Source organism: Syngnathus leptorhynchus, chromosome 8 (genome assembly GCF_054491065.1).
Source record: "Syngnathus leptorhynchus isolate UIUO chromosome 8, UIUO_Slep, whole genome shotgun sequence".
Taxonomy (NCBI): Eukaryota; Metazoa; Chordata; class Actinopteri; order Syngnathiformes; family Syngnathidae; genus Syngnathus; species Syngnathus leptorhynchus.
Window position 1 is genome coordinate 13,708,237 of NC_141202.1, and position 19,348 is coordinate 13,727,584.

The 19,348-nt window shown below is 51.9% G+C and overlaps 1 protein-coding gene across 1 annotated transcript; it reads left to right on the forward strand.

Annotated features, from left to right (window-relative positions):
• The first annotated feature begins 174 nt into the window (after window positions 1-174).
• Window positions 175-14,345, forward strand: npr1b (natriuretic peptide receptor 1b). Its single transcript, XM_085917789.1, has 22 exons — window positions 175-874; window positions 3,248-3,984; window positions 5,488-5,675; window positions 5,808-5,921; window positions 6,399-6,534; window positions 7,803-7,897; window positions 8,436-8,571; window positions 8,653-8,737; window positions 8,894-9,011; window positions 9,082-9,153; window positions 9,237-9,314; window positions 9,624-9,728; window positions 9,803-9,874; window positions 9,961-10,123; window positions 10,269-10,424; window positions 10,488-10,656; window positions 10,872-11,018; window positions 11,096-11,219; window positions 11,332-11,400; window positions 11,509-11,683; window positions 11,757-11,855; window positions 12,399-14,345. The coding sequence occupies exons 2-22, from the start codon at window positions 3,264-3,266 to the stop codon at window positions 12,542-12,544; spliced, it is 3,168 nt and encodes a 1,055-aa protein (XP_085773915.1). The 5' UTR covers window positions 175-874; window positions 3,248-3,263; the 3' UTR covers window positions 12,545-14,345.
• Window positions 14,346-19,348: the final 5,003 nt, after the last annotated feature.

Genomic DNA, 19,348 nt, shown 5'->3' on the forward strand with positions numbered 1-19,348 from the left:
AGTCATAACCCGGATTTGAAGTAATAAAGAATGGCGAATTGGCCATTGGCTTAACTGCCATGTTATCGTACACCCACTGCAACTAGAACAATTTATCTTGAATATAGCCACAAACAAATTACCCGGTGAGTACGAGTTGATCTGATGCTGAGTGTATACCAGTGACATGCGGTCAGAGGAGGCATGGGCCATGCCTCCCCTGCCATCATGAATATCGGAAAAAACAAATTCAATGTTTTTATTGTAAAGTCATTTTCCTTTTAATTTAAGTAGTTTTGTATCATTTTGAACCAAAATCGCAGATTTTTTATAGTTATTTTAAAACCGAAGACGATTCGCTCGGAGGAGCCATCTTCCTGTCTTGCCTCCTCTGAGGATTGCGTAATCACATGGCTGCCAATGTTGACAGGCTATCCAGTTAGCCTGAACTGCTCTCTGTCTCTATGTCGCTGTTTAAGTGTTCAAACACCGTGGCTATATCAACTAATTTCCGCAGTTAAGCTGATGTATATAATATCTAGTGTTTTTTGTCATCTTTAACGTCGTGTTTCTTAGATGAATAAAACGGCTTTGAAAAGAGACTTTACGGAGGCAACGAAAAAAAGGTTCCCCAGCCTTATGGCAGGGCGTGCTAGTGATCCAGGGAGGCTTCATGCGCCCACCTGTAGAACAAGTGATTTCCAGTTCAAATTTAGAGTGAACAACTGAGGAGCAGTCGTGCATTTATTTCATTTTACATTTATTTTGTTTTACTTTTTTTTTTTTACATTTCGTTTTACAATGGAGGTTTACATATCCAAACTATTTTCAACTTTGGATTTTTGGTCGAAGCAGGAAGTCATCTGTAAAGGAAGACTAACTCCGGAGTTAAAAGGTTTGATTCGGACAACGGGACTTCGGAGCATGTCTTTTCAAACGGAGTTGTCCGCACAATCGAAGTTTTTGATTCCATGTTCTTTATTGAGTGTTTTTATGTGTGAAGACTGATGATGTGGGATTTCAATTATAATAGTTCAAATGAAATAATGAATGAGCTACTCTAGAGCAGCGTTCCCCAACCTTTGTCACTGCCTCCCCAGTCATGAACCTCACCGCACGTCACTGGTGTATACCCGCCCATGTTAACTTGCTCCTCGGAAACAACTTGACATGGTCGCGTTCCCAGGCTTCATTGCAAAACTGTACAAATTCTCAATAAAAACGTTTAATGAAACGTCTCGTTTACATTTCTGACTGGCTGCAAGAAGTAGCACACACTTTTTGTTTTTTAAATGGAGCAGTCATAAGCGGTATTTGACCCGTGACGCAAAGTAACACAACAGCTCACTGGTCATCGGCATAACCGTATGCTACCATACACCCACTGCAAACAGGGCAAATTATCATGAATATAGCCAAAACCAAATTACCCGCCGAGGGTACGAGTTGATCTGATGCCTAGTGTATACTGCCCATGTTAACTGGCTCCTCGGAACCAACTTGACATGGTTGTGTTCCCAGGCTTCACGCCAACCTCGCAGTAGGGCATCATGCATATATGACATGATCAACTTTCTAGACACATAAGGAATGGGTCCAAGCACTAAAGCAACGGTGTCACCAATGTTATAGTGGTCGGCTTTGCATATCAATAAGAGTGTGGGGAGAACAGAATTTCACGAATGGCGACGCGCGAAGGGTAAGCGGTGGTATGACTGATCCATTTTTAATATGTTTTTTGTGTTTGCTATTTCTTGCAGCCAGTCGGAAATGTAAACTAGATGTTTCGTTCAACGTTTTATTGAGAATTTGAACAGTTTTACAGTCAGGCAAGTTCCATATCGCTTGTGACGAATCGCAGTCACGAAAGACAAGATTGCGCACAACGTTTCACCCTAACGAGCGCAACTGGAGACGGGGAGCAATGTAACATGGGAGCAAGTTAACCTGAAACACCGATGCTGAACAAAGTATCGCCAAGGTTGGGCAGCAACCTCCCATGCCCAAATGTGGTGAAGTTGATGTGTGACTCGACAAGATGACATTTGTTTGTGTTTTGGGAATGGGAGAATTCTGCCCAATGCGAGATGTTTGCAAAAGACAGCATCAGTCACATGGACTAAATGATGATCTCGATAGAGCGCATCATGCTAGCAATATATAATGGGAATTTTCATACGAGCCATGCGACAAGATAGGACCTATATTTGATGGTGAGAATGAGTTAACCTTTTTGCATGACCTTAGTGAGCGAATGGCTCTCATAAACAAAAGTGAACTCATTCATGAAGCCAATCGCTCATTAACCTTTGGAATGGCTCCCTCGCCATTTGTGCTACCCGCCTGGGACGTTCTGAGTGTCTGTCAGCAAGATTTGTGCCAGGATGTTTTGAGGCGTTAAGTCGTGAAGGAATTTTGTGGCGATACTTTTTGGAGACATTTGTGAGCTATGTGCACGCTGAAACATTTTCTGGGGTTTGTTTGGAGGCAGAGATGGGCGACCCAGGTCCAGAAATTCTAAAGCTCGCCAAAGACAGTCGAGTGGGAACACCTGCGGCTCGTGGGTTTGACTTTACGGACCCAAATTCCCCATGTCACTTCAAGATCTGAGTGGCTTCTGTAGCGACATCTTGGGAGACAGTTGGGAAACATTGCTTGCAATGCTTTGTGTGGCCCTGCGTTCCACCGTGAGGTTTGCGTGACTGCACGTAGAATAAAAATATATCTTTGCGCTCTTTCACGAGAGATTTTATTTATTTAGGTTATTTGCTTATTACTTATTCATCGCGCTTATCTATTCGTTTTTACTCTTTGTGCTATTTGCTTGTATGTATTCTGTAATGTGTCTAGTCACCGTGGGATGGTGGGAAACGTAATTTCGATCTCTTTGTGTCTTAACGTGTGAAGAAATTGACAATAAAGCAGACTTTTACTTGACTTTTGACTTTGACATTTATGAGTGAGGACGTTTTAGGTAACGCGGCTGAAATATCCGGTTAGGGTGGACTTCGAAGTCGGTTCTCCAAAGAGTGTGTCTCCGAAATGTCTCCACCCAAATATTGGGGCTTCTCCCTAAAGCACTTTCAGGCAGCCATGAGAGGCAATTTGGAGACGTTTTCCGAAACTTCGGGAGCCCTCGATGGGCTTTGAGTAGAGATTTTTGGGAGGGAACATTTTGGAGACATTCCTGAGATATTTTGCGAGCTGTTTTTAGCTTTAGGAGATTTTTTTTGTCACATGGCATTTTAACACCGTGTCGTGTTCTCAGGGCCAGTCACGAGGAGATGGCCCGCGCCTCTGGAGCAAGGACGGCCCCCTGCCGCTGCTGCTGCGTCGTCCTGCTTTTGCTGCTGCCGCTGCTGCCGCCGGCGCGTCCCGAGCCTCACAACGTCACGCTGGCCGTCATCCTGCCCGAGAGCAACACGGTCTACCCGTGGGCGTGGCCTCGCGTGGGCCCCGCCCTTGAGCAGGCGGTGCGGCGGGTCAACGCTGACCCCACCCTGCTGCCTGGCCTGCGCCTGAGCTACGTCTTCAAGAGCAGTGAGGACAAAGACGGCATCTGCTCCGAGTCAGTGGCGCCGCTGATGGCGGTGGACCTAAAGCTGGCGCACGACCCGTGGGCCTTCATTGGGCCAGGCTGCTCATATACGTCCTCACCTGTGGGCCTGTTCACTGCCCACTGGGATGTGCCCATGGTGACGGCAGGCGCGCCGGCCGTGGCCTTCTACGGCGGCGTCTACCCATCCATCACCAACACGGGCCCCACCCACAAGAAGCTGGGCAAGTTCGCCCTGTGCATCTGCCAACGCTTCGGCTGGCTCCGCCACGTCATGCTGATGTTCAACGATGACAAGGTGGATGACCGGCCCTGCTACTTTGCCGCGGAGGGCCTCTACGACGGGCTCAAGAGGATCAACATCACGCTGTTGAACAGCGTCTTTGAGGAGAAGCGCCTGCACCTGGACTACGCCCAGATACTCGCCGACGTCCACAACGAGGGCAGAGGTCAGCACACACCTTCCAAATTGTACCCATGCCTATGACAAGCACAAAACACGGGCGAAAAAAGTGAGGAAGAAAAACATAAAGGCTCGTTTGGCTTAAGGAAGGAAAAACAAAGAACAAACAAACAAACAAACAAAAAGAAAATGTTGGTCTTATTTGCTTTTCCTCTCTCTGCCATTGAAACAAGTAAAGGCAGCTGAGAGAAGTTGGGGACGCCATTTGAAGGTCACCGCAGCCGCCGCTGCCCAACCTTGCGTCGACAAGACGCCCTCCGGCAAAACGTTGGCGCTTGGCGCAGAGCGGAAACATAAAACTGATGACCCTCCCCGCCCCCAGCGGATCAATCGCACTCGCCGGCTCGAAGCACTTTGGGTCTGCCCCGAAGTGCTTGCATCCGCCGCGTGATTCCAGCTTTGGCTCTGGCCTGACTTTGCGTGCCCTGATTTAAAATATTTTCTCAATTTGACGTTGAGTTGTTTTGTTGGTCTGGAGGTTCTAAAAATACCTTGGTCTGGTCCCAAAAGCCCCCCCCCCCGGGCCCCAGATTGGGAACCGCACAACCATGTGAGAACGAGCGAGAGCTGCCCCCCCCAACCCCAAGCAGGACATTCATAACGGAGGTCAGCAACCTGCGGCCTTATAAGGAAGCTGCGGCGCGCCTATCAGATGTGCAGCTATTTCCTGACAAACACGCCGCTTACACTTGCCCGCACTAGTTCAGCTTTGATTGTCGCCGTTTTCGCACCGTCCGACCTTTGTCCAAATCAAGCCTCTTGTGCTGTTTGGCCTGAGCACAAAAGCAACAAGCATTTCACTCATGGACAGAGGCAAGATTCTCCAAAATGTGCTGCAAGGTGTTTGTTTTGGTTTAAAGTGGCGCCGCACGGGTGGTTCCTCGCTACCATGCCGTCATCTGAAAGGTTGAAGTCTCTGCTTTTACTCACAGGAGAAGGGCGGGCTCGCCGATTGTTTTCGTCCCATCAAGATGACGTAATTGCAGATGTTGTTATGCGCGTCGCGGTGCGAGGAGTCGAGCGTTTTGGGGCATGGCCGAGCTTTGACTTGTGTTTGCCTGTTGTCTGCCTGCCTGCCTGCCTTTAACTGCCTACTTCCCGCCCATGGAACAATAGAAGCGCCGGAACAGGTGTGGTGGCTTCCTGACGCACGGGAGGGAGGAAGACGGCACGCCCGATCGCACCGATGAGTGCCACTCTTTTGAAGCCTTCCTTGGCCTTTATCAAGCTGCGTCCAAGGAAGGCTCCAAATGTCCCTTGTCAGGATGCGCGACCTCTGCATTTAAAGGAAACTGGCTGCTCACGTTTGTATTCCTCTATGCTTTGCGGGAGAGACGTCCGCCATCTTTAAATACTTTGTGCAGGCGTCAGTGTGACGTTTGAATCATTGAGCGACGGTTTGTCAGATGCGGCATGGCTCCTTGGCGGCCACCCTGTGATGAGCCGAGGCCGAACTGAGCAGCGCTCCAAATGCTTGTGTCGTCCACAGTTATGTTTGTGTGCTGCTCGCCGGACGTGTTTAGGAAGTTGATGGTGCACTTCCGCCGCGCTAATCTGCCCCACGAGCAGTATGTCTTCTTCTTCATCGACGTGTTCGGGGAGAGCCTCAAGTCGGAGCGCCGCCTGCCGTGGGCGCGCGGTGACGCAGACGACGACGCAGCCAAGGAGGCCTTCCAGGTAACACCTCCGGCCGTCTCGCTCACGGTGACATGCGTGTCATGTGTTTGTATATGCGTGCTGTATACGTGACGCCACCGCCGCATTGTCTCGTTCACGAATGTGGCTGACGTCAAGTGTCGTCTCCGTCAGAGTGTCAAGATACTGACGTACCGAGAGCCTCAGAACGCCGAGTACAAGGACTTTGTGGACAACCTGAAGATGGACGCCAAGAGCATGTTCAACTACACTGTAGACGACTCGCTGGTCAGTTCGCAACCAAATAAAAATAGATGTTCTTCTCTGTGCCAGGCCGACGTGCGCTCGCGCCATCCGAAGGCTGTGCCGATCTTTATGAGCAAGCACTCTTGGCCACTTTGCTCCACACGGCCGGCAATCCACATAATCATGTTACGGCGTGAGCTGGGGCCCTTGCCGGACACACCCTTTGTGCGTGCGCGTGCGTGTGTGTGTATGTGCGGCAGGAGCTGGTTGTCAGGCTGCTTGTAAAATCCGTTAATCAGTAGCAGGCAGCTGAGAGACACTAATGAGCTTAACTCTCCCTCTCTTGCACACACACAATAAATCTCAGCAAAAAATGAGTCATCTTTGAGCGCCGCCTGCGTATTTGTTTTGTCCGTGTGAGCAGGCAGGATAGGGATGGGCCGACGGGCTGACGATTGTGTCACGGTGACGTCACGAAAGGAGCGCCTGATCGCTGACAGCATCTTTTTCGTCTTGCAGATGAACATCATCGCTGGGGGTTTCTATGATGGCCTGATGCTCTACACGCACGCACTCAACGAAACCATGGGCATGTCCGGCGAGCGGCCTCCAGGAAGGGTGGTCACCCAGCGGATGTGGAACAGAACTTTTCACGGTCCTGAGCGCACACACATACACACAGTCAGACCAGACTTGTCACATTTGCACCGTCACTTTATCAGTCAGTCGCTTTATTTGCCCCTCATTCCCACGCTTTGTTTTTGTCTGTTGTCCACCAGCCGGCGTGTCATCTATCAGCTGGTGTGTCATCCATAATGGGAGTTGCACGTTTTGTTTGAAATATCTTCACGGTGCACAATCATCACATCGTCTTTCAGCACACACGAGATGTGTTGCAAACACGCAGTTGCAAAACAAACAGGCAAATGTGCAATACAGCCTTGAGATACGAGTGGAATTGCTTCGACGTTGCTTCTTGGCCCTTCCCGGCACATGGCCGATATTTAGCCTATTCCACAATGTCATTCGAGCGCTTGTCAGACAGCAACCACTGTTACTTTTCTCCTAACTCTTGTTGTCCGCTCCCACCGGCTGGATGAAAACCTGGGTGGATGAAAAGCCTCGATGGGCAAAATGGGGAGGATGAGAGGCCTCCAGGGAGGAGACACCCTCTGGCGTTTTCTTGGCCAAAGAAGCGCAGGGGCGATGACGTCATGCTGTGCGCGCGCGCGCGCTCCTCTCTTTGTTCTCCCCGGGGACATCCGTCACGCCACCAATCTCGTTGTGTGCCGGCTCTGAGCCAATTGTCCTCCCGCGCAAAATGGACAGCCGGTGGCGGTCCGGCTGGGTCGAGGCGCTTCCTGCTTGCTGTCACATGTAATGTTCCTAATTCCTTATCTTTGATTTACCCGCCGGTGTTGCCTGGCAACAGCTCTCAGGTTTACACTCGGGACTCACCACCGGCGACAGCACGCTCGGCTACACACGGGCAACATGGCAATAACAGGACTGCAAAATCCCAAACCAAAATTAACGGGACTGCATGTGAATTTCAAGTGTGCGGCGACACCACGTCTTGAGCAATTGCAAAACCTTTGTTTTCAAATTCGGGACAAATGCTCGATTGATCCACGTCGTTGCGACTTGTTGCTTGGCTCCTCCAATTACGCTATTGCGCCTGTGCTCGAGCGGAAGAATAAGAAAGCCAGTGAGATGCCCCATCCAACAAATTTTCGCTTCCAATCGCAACAAATTGACCAAAGAATAGTTGCTCTTGGCCTGAATGTCCAAAGCCAGCCGTCTGAAACTTACGTGCTCGCCTGTGCGTGCGTGTGCATGTGCGTGCGCGTGTGTGTGTGTGTGTGTGTGTGTGTGTGTGTGTGTGTGTGTGTGTGTGCATGCATGTCATCATGATGCGTTCAGGTGTGACTGGGACATTGCAGCTGGATGAAAACGGAGACAGAGAAACCGACTTTGCTTTGTGGGACATGATTGACACCGCCAGCAGCGCTTTCCAGGTACACCGTGCCGTGTGTGAAAGATTTTGGAAATCATTGACGCGGCGGTCCCGAGTCCCCCAATGATAGCCAAGCAGTTCAGCTTTTGTAGGTGGTGGATCTGATCCGGGCTGATTTGACCGTAAATGTGGAAAGTTGCTTTTGAATGGGATACAGCCTTGCAGCATTCAGCCATTTCCCAAAACCAGAACAAAATGTAGAGTCTTGCTGGAAAACCAAGTCTTTGGTGAGCATTCTCCCAAGACATTTGATTTCAGATTCATTTGCACACTTGAAATAACAAACGATTTTCATTCATTGAAGAAAAAACATGAAATACAGTTGAAATTCTTGAACAAAAGGAAAAGCCACATGCAAAACTCCAGATAAATTCCTTAGGCGTCAAACAATTTTGCTTTTAGTAAATCCCCCTTCAGAACAAGAAAGACATTTTTCGACTTGCTTCTCAGACTTGCTTCTCATGCACTGAGTGATTCTTGCTCGCTTGTTTGCTTGCTTACTTGCTTACTTGCTTCCTTACTTGCTTGCTTGCGTACAGATGGTGCTGCACTACAACAGCTTGGAGGAGCAGCTGACGACCATTCCCGGAAGGTCACTGCGCTGGCCCGGAGGAGCTCCTCCCCCTGATATTCCCGTGTGCGGATTCAAGAACGAAAACCCCGCTTGCCACACCAGTGAGTCGGGCGGGTGCCCGGGCAGGCAGACGAGACAGCAGGAAGTAGCACCTTCTCACAAGATGTTTTTTGTGTCCACAGAAACCATCACTATCCACCAGATGGTGTCCATGGTGGTCTTCTTCATCCTCACCATGACCCTGACAGTCGCCATCTTCATTTTCAGGTGAGGCCTTGTAGCCGCTCAAGAGCTCTCCCTGGCGGTGCTAGGCCACAATTTCAGCCAATAGTTGGTCAAACGAATCGAGGCTAAAGTAGACGATCTGACAAGACAATGCCCCGCCCCCGCTGTGGCTTGGACTGGTCCTTGTCATTGCTCCAGGAGGATGAAACTGGAGAAGGAGCTGGTGGCTCAGCTGTGGAGGATCTCCTGGGACGACATCCACATGAGCAACCTGGACAAAGTGCTCCGCAGTGGCAGCAGGATCACGCTGTCCTTGGTGGGTCCCATCGTGCGCTGGCCAGGGCTCAGGCGGAATGGCCGACGAACCTCACGCTCTTTGTCCGCAGAGAGGCTCCAACTACGGCTCGCTGATGACGGACGGTCACGTGCAGGTGTTTGCCAAGACTGGCTACTACAAGGTCAGCGCGGCGCTCACCCGGGCAGCCACTCGGCCTGTGCCATGCATGCTTGGCTTCGCTGATGCAGACGTCTTCTACCACAGGGCAACATTGTGGCCATCAAGTACACTAACAGGAAACGCATCGAGTTGAGCAGGAAGCTCTTGTTTGAGTTAAAGCACGTGAGTATGGAGCCCACCACCCGTGAGATTAGCCGGACGCGCTGGTTCTGGCGGCGAGACTATTTCTTGTGTCAGGCGGCCCAGCGGCTGGACACTCGACCCAACGCTGGTAGTCGTTGCTCATCCGTCCCACAATAGCCGTACGCTCTCAAAAGTGTGCCGTAATTCCTTTCCATTGTTAAGATTCTTGACTCGTCGCTTTGAGTACTGCGGCATTTTGGGCAGACAATGCGGGGCCCTGGCCAGAACACGTCCGTGCGCATTGCAATGATGTCATATGAGCGCGAATCGAGCGTGACGACATTTCAGATGAGAGACGTTCAGAACGAACACCTGACCCGATTCATCGGAGCCTGCATCGACCCGCCAAACACCTGTTTCATCACCGAGTACTGCCCCCGAGGCAGCCTTCAGGTAGGCTCTCCCTCTCCAAGGTGCGGGGGAACAAATGCGGTTACCCCTCCTTCTCCCTCTGCGTGCGCGTATAGGACATCCTGGAGAATGACAGCATAACTTTGGACTGGATGTTCAAATACTCGCTCATCAACGACATTGTCAAGGTACTGTGCCAGTTTGCCATCCACCAGCAGCGGGTGCGTTTTGTTTTTCTTTGCTTTTGACGTCTTGGACACGCGCGCGCACGCAGGGCATGGTTTTCCTCCACAACAGTGTGCTGGTGTCTCACGGCAAGTTGAAGTCATCCAACTGTGTGGTGGATAAGCGCTTTGTGCTGAAGATCACCGATTATGGTCTGAGCAGTCTGCAGGCCGAGAGCCAACCGGCCAAGGACGCTCACGCCTATTACGCCAGTGAGTCATGCTTGGGGTCACGTTCCACAACACTGGCTTTTGGCTGGCTTCTCGCTGGCTTTTGACTGGCTTCCCACTGGCTACCCACTGGCTTCTGGCTGACTTGACGTGGTGTTGAAAGGTGCCGTGCGATGTGATCCCTCAGAGAGGCTGTGGATGGCTCCAGAACTCCTGCGTGCCGAAGCCCCACCTCCTCAGGGAACCCAGAAGGCCGACGTCTACAGCTTCGGCATTATCCTCCAGGAGGTGGCGCTGCGCCGGGGTGTCTTCTACCTGGACGGCGACCCGCTCAGCCCCAAAGGTCAGAGCGCAAGTTGGGGGGGCGCCGGGGCTAACGTGTCCTTCATCCTCCTTCTGTGTGCAGAGGTGGTGGACCGAGTGGTGTTGGGCGAATGGCCCTGTCTCCGACCCACCGTGGACCCGCGCGCTCACAGTCCTGAGCTGGGCCAGCTGATGCAGCGCTGCTGGGCCGAGGAGCCCACCGAGAGACCCGAGTTCAACCACATCCGAATGCTGCTGCGCAAGCAGAACAAGTAAGCACGTGCCAGATGCTCTTCTTTTTTGGAAAGTGACGTGGGTCCGCGTTAACTTGGCACAGGGAGGAAGCCTTTGAAAGCACCCCAACCACACGTGTCAAGCTGCTGGACGCTCCCAAAGCGGTGTAACAGACCGACTGACGCCGGGTGGTGTGTGTGCGTGCATGTGTGTCTGTGTGTGTGTGTGTGTGTGTGTGTGTGTGTGTGTGCAGGGAGTCCAGGACCAACATCCTGGACAACTTGTTGTCGCGCATGGAACAGTACGCCAACAACCTGGAGGAGCTGGTGGAGGAACGAACGCAAGCTTACCATGAAGAGAAACGCAAAGCGGAGACGCTCCTCTACCAAATATTGCCGCAGTCGGTAGCACACGCTATTAAAAGCTGCGTTGGGGATGGCATAGGAGCCCCGCTCTCATTGTGTTACCCCCCTGCAGCTCAGTGGCGGAGCAGTTGAAGCGCGGCGAGACGGTGCAGGCCGAAGCCTTTGATTCGGTGACCATCTACTTCAGCGACATCGTGGGCTTCACCGCCATCTCCGCCGAGAGCACGCCCATGGAAGTGAGCGTGCGCTGGCCCCGCCACCTCTCTTCTTTGTGCACCGAGGGAGCATTTGAAGTGTGTGTGTGCGTACGGTGCTGGGCAGGACTTGAGTACTTTTGCGTGTCTCCAGGTGGTGACGCTGCTGAACGACCTGTACACGTGCTTTGACGCCATCATAGACAACTTTGACGTTTACAAGGTAAGGGGGCACGTGGCAGCGAAACAAGGTGGCGAGGCGGCGCGATACACGGTCCGTCAGCGCCACCGCGTGTCAGCTTGACACGGCTTGACGGTGCGGCAACCCTAGGTTGAGACCATCGGCGACGCCTACATGGTGGTGTCAGGGCTGCCGGTGAGGAACGGCAAGCTGCACGGCCCCGAGGTGGCGCGCATGGCCCTCGCCCTGCTGGACGCCGTCGCCACCTTCAGGATACAACATCGGCCTGATGAGCAGCTCAAGCTCAGGATCGGCATACACAGCGGTCAGACACGACACGCCTTGGTAAGGAAAGAAGACACGGACTTTGGAAGGTTTGTGTGTTTGTGTGTGTGTAGGTCCAGTGTGCGCGGGTGTGGTGGGTCTGAAGATGCCCCGCTACTGCCTGTTTGGCGACACTGTCAACACTTCGTCCAGGATGGAGTCCACCGGAGAAGGTCGGCACACCTCGAAAATTGCTCCACATTTTGCCTTTGCTGATAAGAATTGCTTGCAGTCATACGACAGAGAGAGGCGTCCCTCTTGACAAATGATGGGGGGTGACTCCTTCCAAATTTTTCTTCCTCTTTCTAAATGTGAGTAGCAACTCGAGTTCCCTCAAGGATTGAATGGCATAGAGCGGCAAAACGATATAGAAACCTGCACGTCACGTCACATGTTCTGACACGACATGCACTTGAGTTCGCAGAGCCCTTGCTTTGCGAGTGGCATTTGAGAAAGAAGAACAAGGGGAAAAATAAGTCTAACGACAGTAAGATGCATTTGTGTCAGCTTACATGCAAAAGCCATCAAGAGCATCCATCCAAATCAGCAAACTTAGTCAAGACCTCGGGGTGGGGGGGATGTTCCCATTGAAAACTGCCAAACATTCGAATAGTTATTACATGAGTGTAGATTTTTTTTCTGCGATGATTATTTTGCCTTTAGCGTGGTGAATGCACTGCTCATGTCCGCTTGGACTTATGTGTGTGCGTGTACAGCGCTGAAGATCCACGTGTCGTCGGCCACTCACGACGTCCTCCAGGAATCGGGCCACTTCCGCTTGGAGCTGCGAGGGAACGTGCATGTCAAAGGCAAAGGACAGATGACCACCTACTGGCTGCTGGGCGAGAGCGACAGCCAATGAGCGGATGGCGAGTGAGCCGGAGGGTGGGGACGCGCCTCAGCCGGCTGGGCGGGAAAGCTAAGAGGCCATGCGAGTAGGACCTGACTAAAACCATCACAAAGAAGAACGCCGGAGCCCAACAGGACGTGAAGTCGTTTACGGCGGCAGCACCTTGAGGTTGGAGCCACGATTCCTCTGGACCATTTTGGGCGCCAACTCGCCAGCAACATCTTGAGGTAGGAGCGCCAGATGGCGGCGACGGCAGCGGCTGACGAGGCTTCAATGGCTTCACGACCGTGGAGGATTTCCTTTTGGGCGTACCAGTGCCCATCGAGCGGGTCCCAACTTGGTGGCTAGACTTTGCGATGGAAGCGGAAGGTGTGCACGCCCCTGGAAAGCCTACAAGCCGCTCGCTCAATGCTGTGCCGGTCCCACTAAAATCTGTGCTCAAAGAAAACAAGGGTGACATGCAAATTGAAAACAGAAAACAAGGTCAGCATTGTGACAAAGTTTCATTGTTTTGGATCTACGTTTCAGGTTTCAAATGTGCTGATTTGGACAAATCTAAATTTGTCTGCTTTTGACATCTTCAGTCTTTTCAAACATATGGCCTCTCCTTTTTTTTTCTCTCTCTCTCTCTCTCTCTTTCTCTTTCTTCAATCACAAGACTCCCTTGCGGCTTCAGCATTGACCTAAACCAAAAGCAATTGCTTCGTTTTGTTGAATGTAGACGTGACGTTGTATTCTAACTTGCTCACAGGAAAGTAACTGTATCGCATCATAACGTCATAGCAAACTGTCTGATTCTCTGGTGTGTGCGTGCATGCGTGCGTGTCTGTGTATTCAGAGCTGGTTCAGACCTCCAGGAGGCCCTACGCAAAAATATGTCAACCCCTCAGATTCAAATGATCAGTGTTGTTATCCAGCTTCTGCAGAATCAGGTGTGTTGCAACAGGGTGATATAGAAAACATGCAGGACACCGGCCCTCAAGGACCTGGGTTAGTCGATAGGTAAATAGAGGTAACAAATTGGCTGCCCTTAAATTTACCGTATTTCCTCAGTTAATAGACTGCCCCCTAATAGTAGGTTGCCCTTTAGCAACCTGGGGGCTATTCCAGAAAGCGGCTTATGTGAAAACTCTGAGTAAGTTAACCCTAAAATGAGGGCAACTCTGAGTTATCTGTTCCAGAAAGAGAGGTAACTCAAACTATGGGTCAGTTACTGCAGTAACTTACTCTGTGAACATAACCTGCTCGCTGGCAGGTTTACTAGAAGAGACCCAGAGTTTCTACTTGTCCCCTCCCACACAAAAAAATTGGTTAATTATGGATTGGCCGTTCATTCAAAATCCGGTTGAAGCCGTAATAATTCAAAACGCTTTACGTCGAGAGAGAATCTTCTGACCCAGATTAAATTTTATCATTTCTAGAAAATATTTTTTCGAATGCTACTGCTTTTCTTTGAACAGTATAATTTATATCAATAAACTCCTCCGGCCATGGAGTGGTTGATGATGTAGTGTAACACTCACCTGTCTTGTGTGCAGGCACCATGAGTTCAATTCCTACATATGTCGGGGTGTGATTTTTTTTTTTTTTAAGAACCCTTTTCCGGCCATATATATCCAACTTCACACAAGGGCGAACGAGCACTCACACCAGAGCAAACTTTAAACTACGTTTTTTGCAAACGGCGTTTTCTTTATATTATTAGGAATGCAGAGCATTACTTTTTTTCTGTTGGCTGAGCAGAACTCAATGTTTGTTTTAAAATAGTATTTTATTGAGTGTTTGTTTAGGTTACAGCCTTTAAATGACTTCAATCGGTATAAAACATAAATGCGTTTGTCCATCCATCCATCTTCTTCCGCTTATCCGGGGTCGGATCGCAGGGGCAGCAGCTTTAGGAGGGATTCCCAGACCTCCCTCTCCCCAGCCACTTCTTCCAGCTCATCCCGGGGAATCCCAAGGCGTTCCCAGGCCAGCCGAGAGACATAGTCTCTCCAGCGCGTCCTGGGTCGTTCCCGGGGTCTCCTACCGATGGGACATGCCCGGAACACCTCCCCAGGGAGGCGTCCAGGAGGCATCCTGATGAGATGCCCGAGCCACCTCATCTGGCTCCTCTCAACGTGGAGGAGCAGCGGCTCTACTCCGAGTCTCTCCCAGATGACCGAGCTTCTCACCCTATCTCTAAGGGAGAGCCGGGACACCCTGCGGAGGAAACTCATTTCGGCCGCTTGTATCCTGGATCTCGTTCTTTCGGTCACGACCCATAGCTCGTGACCATAGGTGAGGGTAGGAGCGTAGATCGACCGGTAAATCGAGAGCTTTGCCATTTGGCTCAGCTCTCTCTTCACCACAACGGACCGGTACAGAGTCCGCATTACTGCCGACGCTGCACCGATCCGCCTGTCGATCTCGCGCTCCATCCTGCCCTCACTCGTGAACAAGACCCCAAGATACTTGAACTCCTCCACTTGGGGCAGGATCTCAGCCCCGATCCGGAGAGGGCATTCCACCCTTTTCCGACCGAGGACCATGGACTCGGATTTGGAGGTGCTGTCCCTCATTCCGACCGCTTCACACTCGGCTGCGAACCGCTGCAGTGAGAGCTGGAGATCACGGCCTGAAGAAGCCAACAGCACCACGTCATCTGCAAAAAGCAGTGACGCGATGCTGAGGTCCCCAAACCGGACCCCCTCAACGCCTCGGCTGCGCCTAGAAATTCTGTCCATAAAAATTATGAACAGAATCGGTGACAAAGGGCAGCCTTGGCGGAGTCCAACCCTCACTGGGAACGAATCCGACTTACTGCTGGAAATGCGGACCAAACTCTGGCATCGGTGATACAGGGACCGAACCGCCCTTATCAGTTGGCTCGGCACCCCGTACTCCCGAAGCACCCTCCAGAGAACCTCCCGAGGGACACGGTCGAACGCCTTCTCCAAGTCCACAAAACACATGTGGACTGGTTGGGCGAACTCCCATGCACCCTCGAGAATCCTGCCGAGGGTGTAGAGCTGGTCCACTGTTCCACGGCCAGGACGAAAGCCACACTGCTCCTGAATCCGAGGCTCGACCTCCCGACGGGTCCTCCTCTCCAGCACCCCTGAATAGACCTTACCAGGGAGGCTGAGGAGTGTGATTCCCCTGTAATTGGAAAACACCCTCCGGGCCCCCTTCTTAAAGAGAGGAACCACCACAACCAGTCTGCCAATCCAGAGGCACCGTCCCCGATGTCCATGCAATGCTGTAGAGGCGTGTCAGCCATGACAGCCCCACAACATCCAGAGCCTTTAAGAACTCCATGCGGATTTCATCCACCCCCGGGGCCCTGCCACCAAGGAGTTTTTTAACTACCTCAGTGACTTCGACCCCAGAGATTGGAGAGTCTGCCTCAGAGTCTCCAGGCCCTGCTTCCACAATGGAAGGCATACCGGTGAAATTGAGGAGGTCTTCGAAGTATTCTCCCCACCGACTCACGACGTCCCGAGTCGAGGTCAGCAGCTCACCATGTCCACTGTAAACAGTGTTGACTGTGCACTGCTTCCCCTTCCTGAGACGCCGGATGGTGGACCATAATTTCCTCGAAGCCGTCTGGAAGTCATTCTCCATGGCCTCGCCAAACTCCTCCCACGCCCGGGTTTTTGCCTCAGTAACCGCCGAAGCCGCGTTCCGCTTGGCCATCCGGTACCTGTCAGCTGCCTCCGGAGTCCCGCAGGCCAAAACGCCCCGATAGGACTCCTTCTTCAGCTTGACGGCATCCCTTACCGCCGGTGTCCACCAGCGGGTTTGGGGATTGCCGCCACGACAGGCACCAACAACCCTACGGCCACAGGTCCGGTCAGCTGCCTCAACAATGGAGGCACAGAACATGGTCCACTCGGACTCAATGTCCCCCGCCTCCCTTGGGACGTGGGAAAAGCTCTGCCGGAGGTGGGAGTTGAACCTCTTTCTGACAGGGGATTCTGCCAGACGTTCCCAGCAGACCCTCACAGAGCGTTTGGGCCTGCCAGGTCGGACCGGCATCTTCCCCTACCATCGGAGCCAACCCAACACCAGGTGGTGATCAGTTGACAGCTCCGCCCCTCTCTTCACCCCAGTGTCCAAAACATGCGGCCGCAAATCCGATGACACGACTACAAAGTCGATCATCGAACTGCGGCCTAGGGTGTCCTGGTGCCAAGTGCACACATGGACACCCTTATGCTTGAACATGGTGTTCATTATAGAAAATCCGTGTCGACCACAGAAGTCCAACAAGGGTTCAGATTGGGGGGGGCCGTTCCTCTCAATCACACCCTTCCAGGTCTCACTGTCATTGCCCACGTGAGCATTGAAGTCACCCAGTAGACGATGGAGTCCCCAGAAGGAGCGCTCTCCAGCACTTCCTCCAGGGACTCCAAGAAGGGTGGGAACTCTGAGCTGCCGTTCGGTGCATAGACACAAACAACAGTCAGGACCCGTCCCCCCACCCGAAGGCGGAGGGAGGCTACCCTCTCGCTCACCGGGGTGAACCCCAATGTGCAGGCGCCCAGCCGGAGGGCAATAAGTATGCCAACACCTGCTCGACGCCTCTCACTGTGGGCAACTCCAGAGTGGAAGAGAGTCCATCCCCTCTTGAGAGGGCTTGTACCAGAGCCCAAACTATGTGTGGAGGCAAGTCCGACTATGTCTAGTCGAAACTTTTCTGCCTCACACACCAGCTCGGGCTCCTTTCCAGCCAGAGAGGTGACATTTCATGTCCCTAGAGCCAGCCTCTGCAGCCAGGGATCGGACCGCCAATGTCCCCGCCTTTGGCTGCCGCCCAGCTCACTTTGCACCCGACCCCTTTGCCCCCTCCTATAGGTGGTGAGCCCATGGGAAGGGGGACCCACGTTTTCTTTTCGGGCTATGCCCAGCCGGGCCCCATGGGCGGAGGCCCAGCCACCAGGCGCTCGCCTTCGAGCCCCACCTCCAGGCCTGGCTCCAGAGGGGGGCCCCGGTGACCCGCATCCGGGCGAGGGAAAACTAAGTCCATTTTCGTTTGTCGTCATAAGGGGCTTTGGTGAGCCGTGCTTTGTCTGGCCCCTCACCTAGGACCCTTTTGCCATGGGTGACCCTACCAGGGGCATGAAGCCCCAGACAATATGGCTCCTAGGATCTTGGGGCACGCAAACCCCTCCACCACGATAAGGTGACGACTCACGATATCTGACAATATGTATGTGTTTTACGTTGTTATATGAGTTGGTGCCCCCCAAAATTAACAAATGTCGGCAAAACGTTTTTTTTTTCAACTTTTTATTCAAACACAAACACATTCGATATAATAACACCAACTACGAGCCAACAAATACAAAATTAAAACATCAATGTCGGCATAACGTGTGTAGGCTGGCAATGGCCTAGCACACTGGTGTCAAACTCAAGGCACGGGGGCCAGACACGGCCCGTCAGATCATTTTATGTGGCCCGCGAAGACAAATTCGTGTGTCATTACTTGAATTGCAAATTGTCTTCACTTTTAATAATATCTTTTTTTGTAATATTTGACCAGTTTTTACTTGTCTGATTTGAAAATGAGTTATTTGTCAGTTTGTTTTGTAGCTTTTATTATATAATATGAGGTGCTCATACATTTATTTGGGTTGACAGTCATAATGGCCCTCCGAAAGAAGCTATGACTACATGAAAAAAATTCGTTTGACACCCCTGGCCTAGGGGCAATGCTGTCTGTCACTCATTCGTGAATCTTCACAAACAACCAATCAGCAGCGAGTCATAGATGGAGGAGGGACTTTACGAGTCAGTGACGTAATTTCCCGTTCACGAACGAGTTAGTGACGCAACTTCCCGTTCACGACTGTTGCCAACGGATCAGTGTGTAGGTGTTGTATTCAAAGTCAAAGTCCGCTTTATTGTCAATTTCTTCACATGTCAAGGCACACAAAGAGATCGAAATTACGTTTCCCACCGTCCCACGGTGACTAGACACAGTACACAACACTCACATCAAATAGCACCAAGAGTAAAAACAAACAGACAAGAGCAACGAATAAGTAATAAGCAAATAACCCAAATAAATAAACAATAAATAAATAAATAGACAAATAAGAGCAGCAAAATGGAGCAAGCGCGCTAATAGCAGACAGCCAGATCATAGCGCAAAACAGCAGGACGTCATGTAGCAGAGGGTGGAGGGAATTCAGGATGCGGACAGCTTGGAGCACGAAGCTGTCTCTGAGTCTAGTGGTGCGGGAGCGCAGGCATCTGTATCTCTTCCTAGAGGGCAGAAGTACAAACAAAGAGTGAGCGGGGTGACTCACATCACACACAATCGCGGCCACTTTGCGGGTGAGACGGGAGGCGTAAACTTCCTTCAGGGAGGGGAGTGGAGCCCCGATGATTTTACTCGCAGTGGTCACTATGCGCTGCAGGGCCTTCATATTGTACTCAGAGCAGCCACCACCCCACACAGCGATGCAACTGGAGAGGACGCTCTCAATGGTGCCACGGTAGAATGTGGTCATGACGGCGGGAGGAGCACTTGCTCGCCTGAGTTTCCGCAGAAAGTACAGGCGGCGCTGAGCCTTCTTCGCCAGCGACGCAGTGTTGGTGGTCCAGGAGAGGTCCTCACTGATGTGCACCCCCAGGAATCTGGTGCTGCTCACTCTCTCCACCACAGCACCGTCGACGGTCAGCGGCAGGTGGTGGGTGTGACCCTTCCGGAAGTCAATGACAATCTTCTTGGTCTTGTTGACGTTCAGCAGAAGGTTGTTGTCCCTGCACCATGCGGCCAAAAGGTTGACCTCCGATCTGTAGTGAGTCTCGTCGCCACCGGTG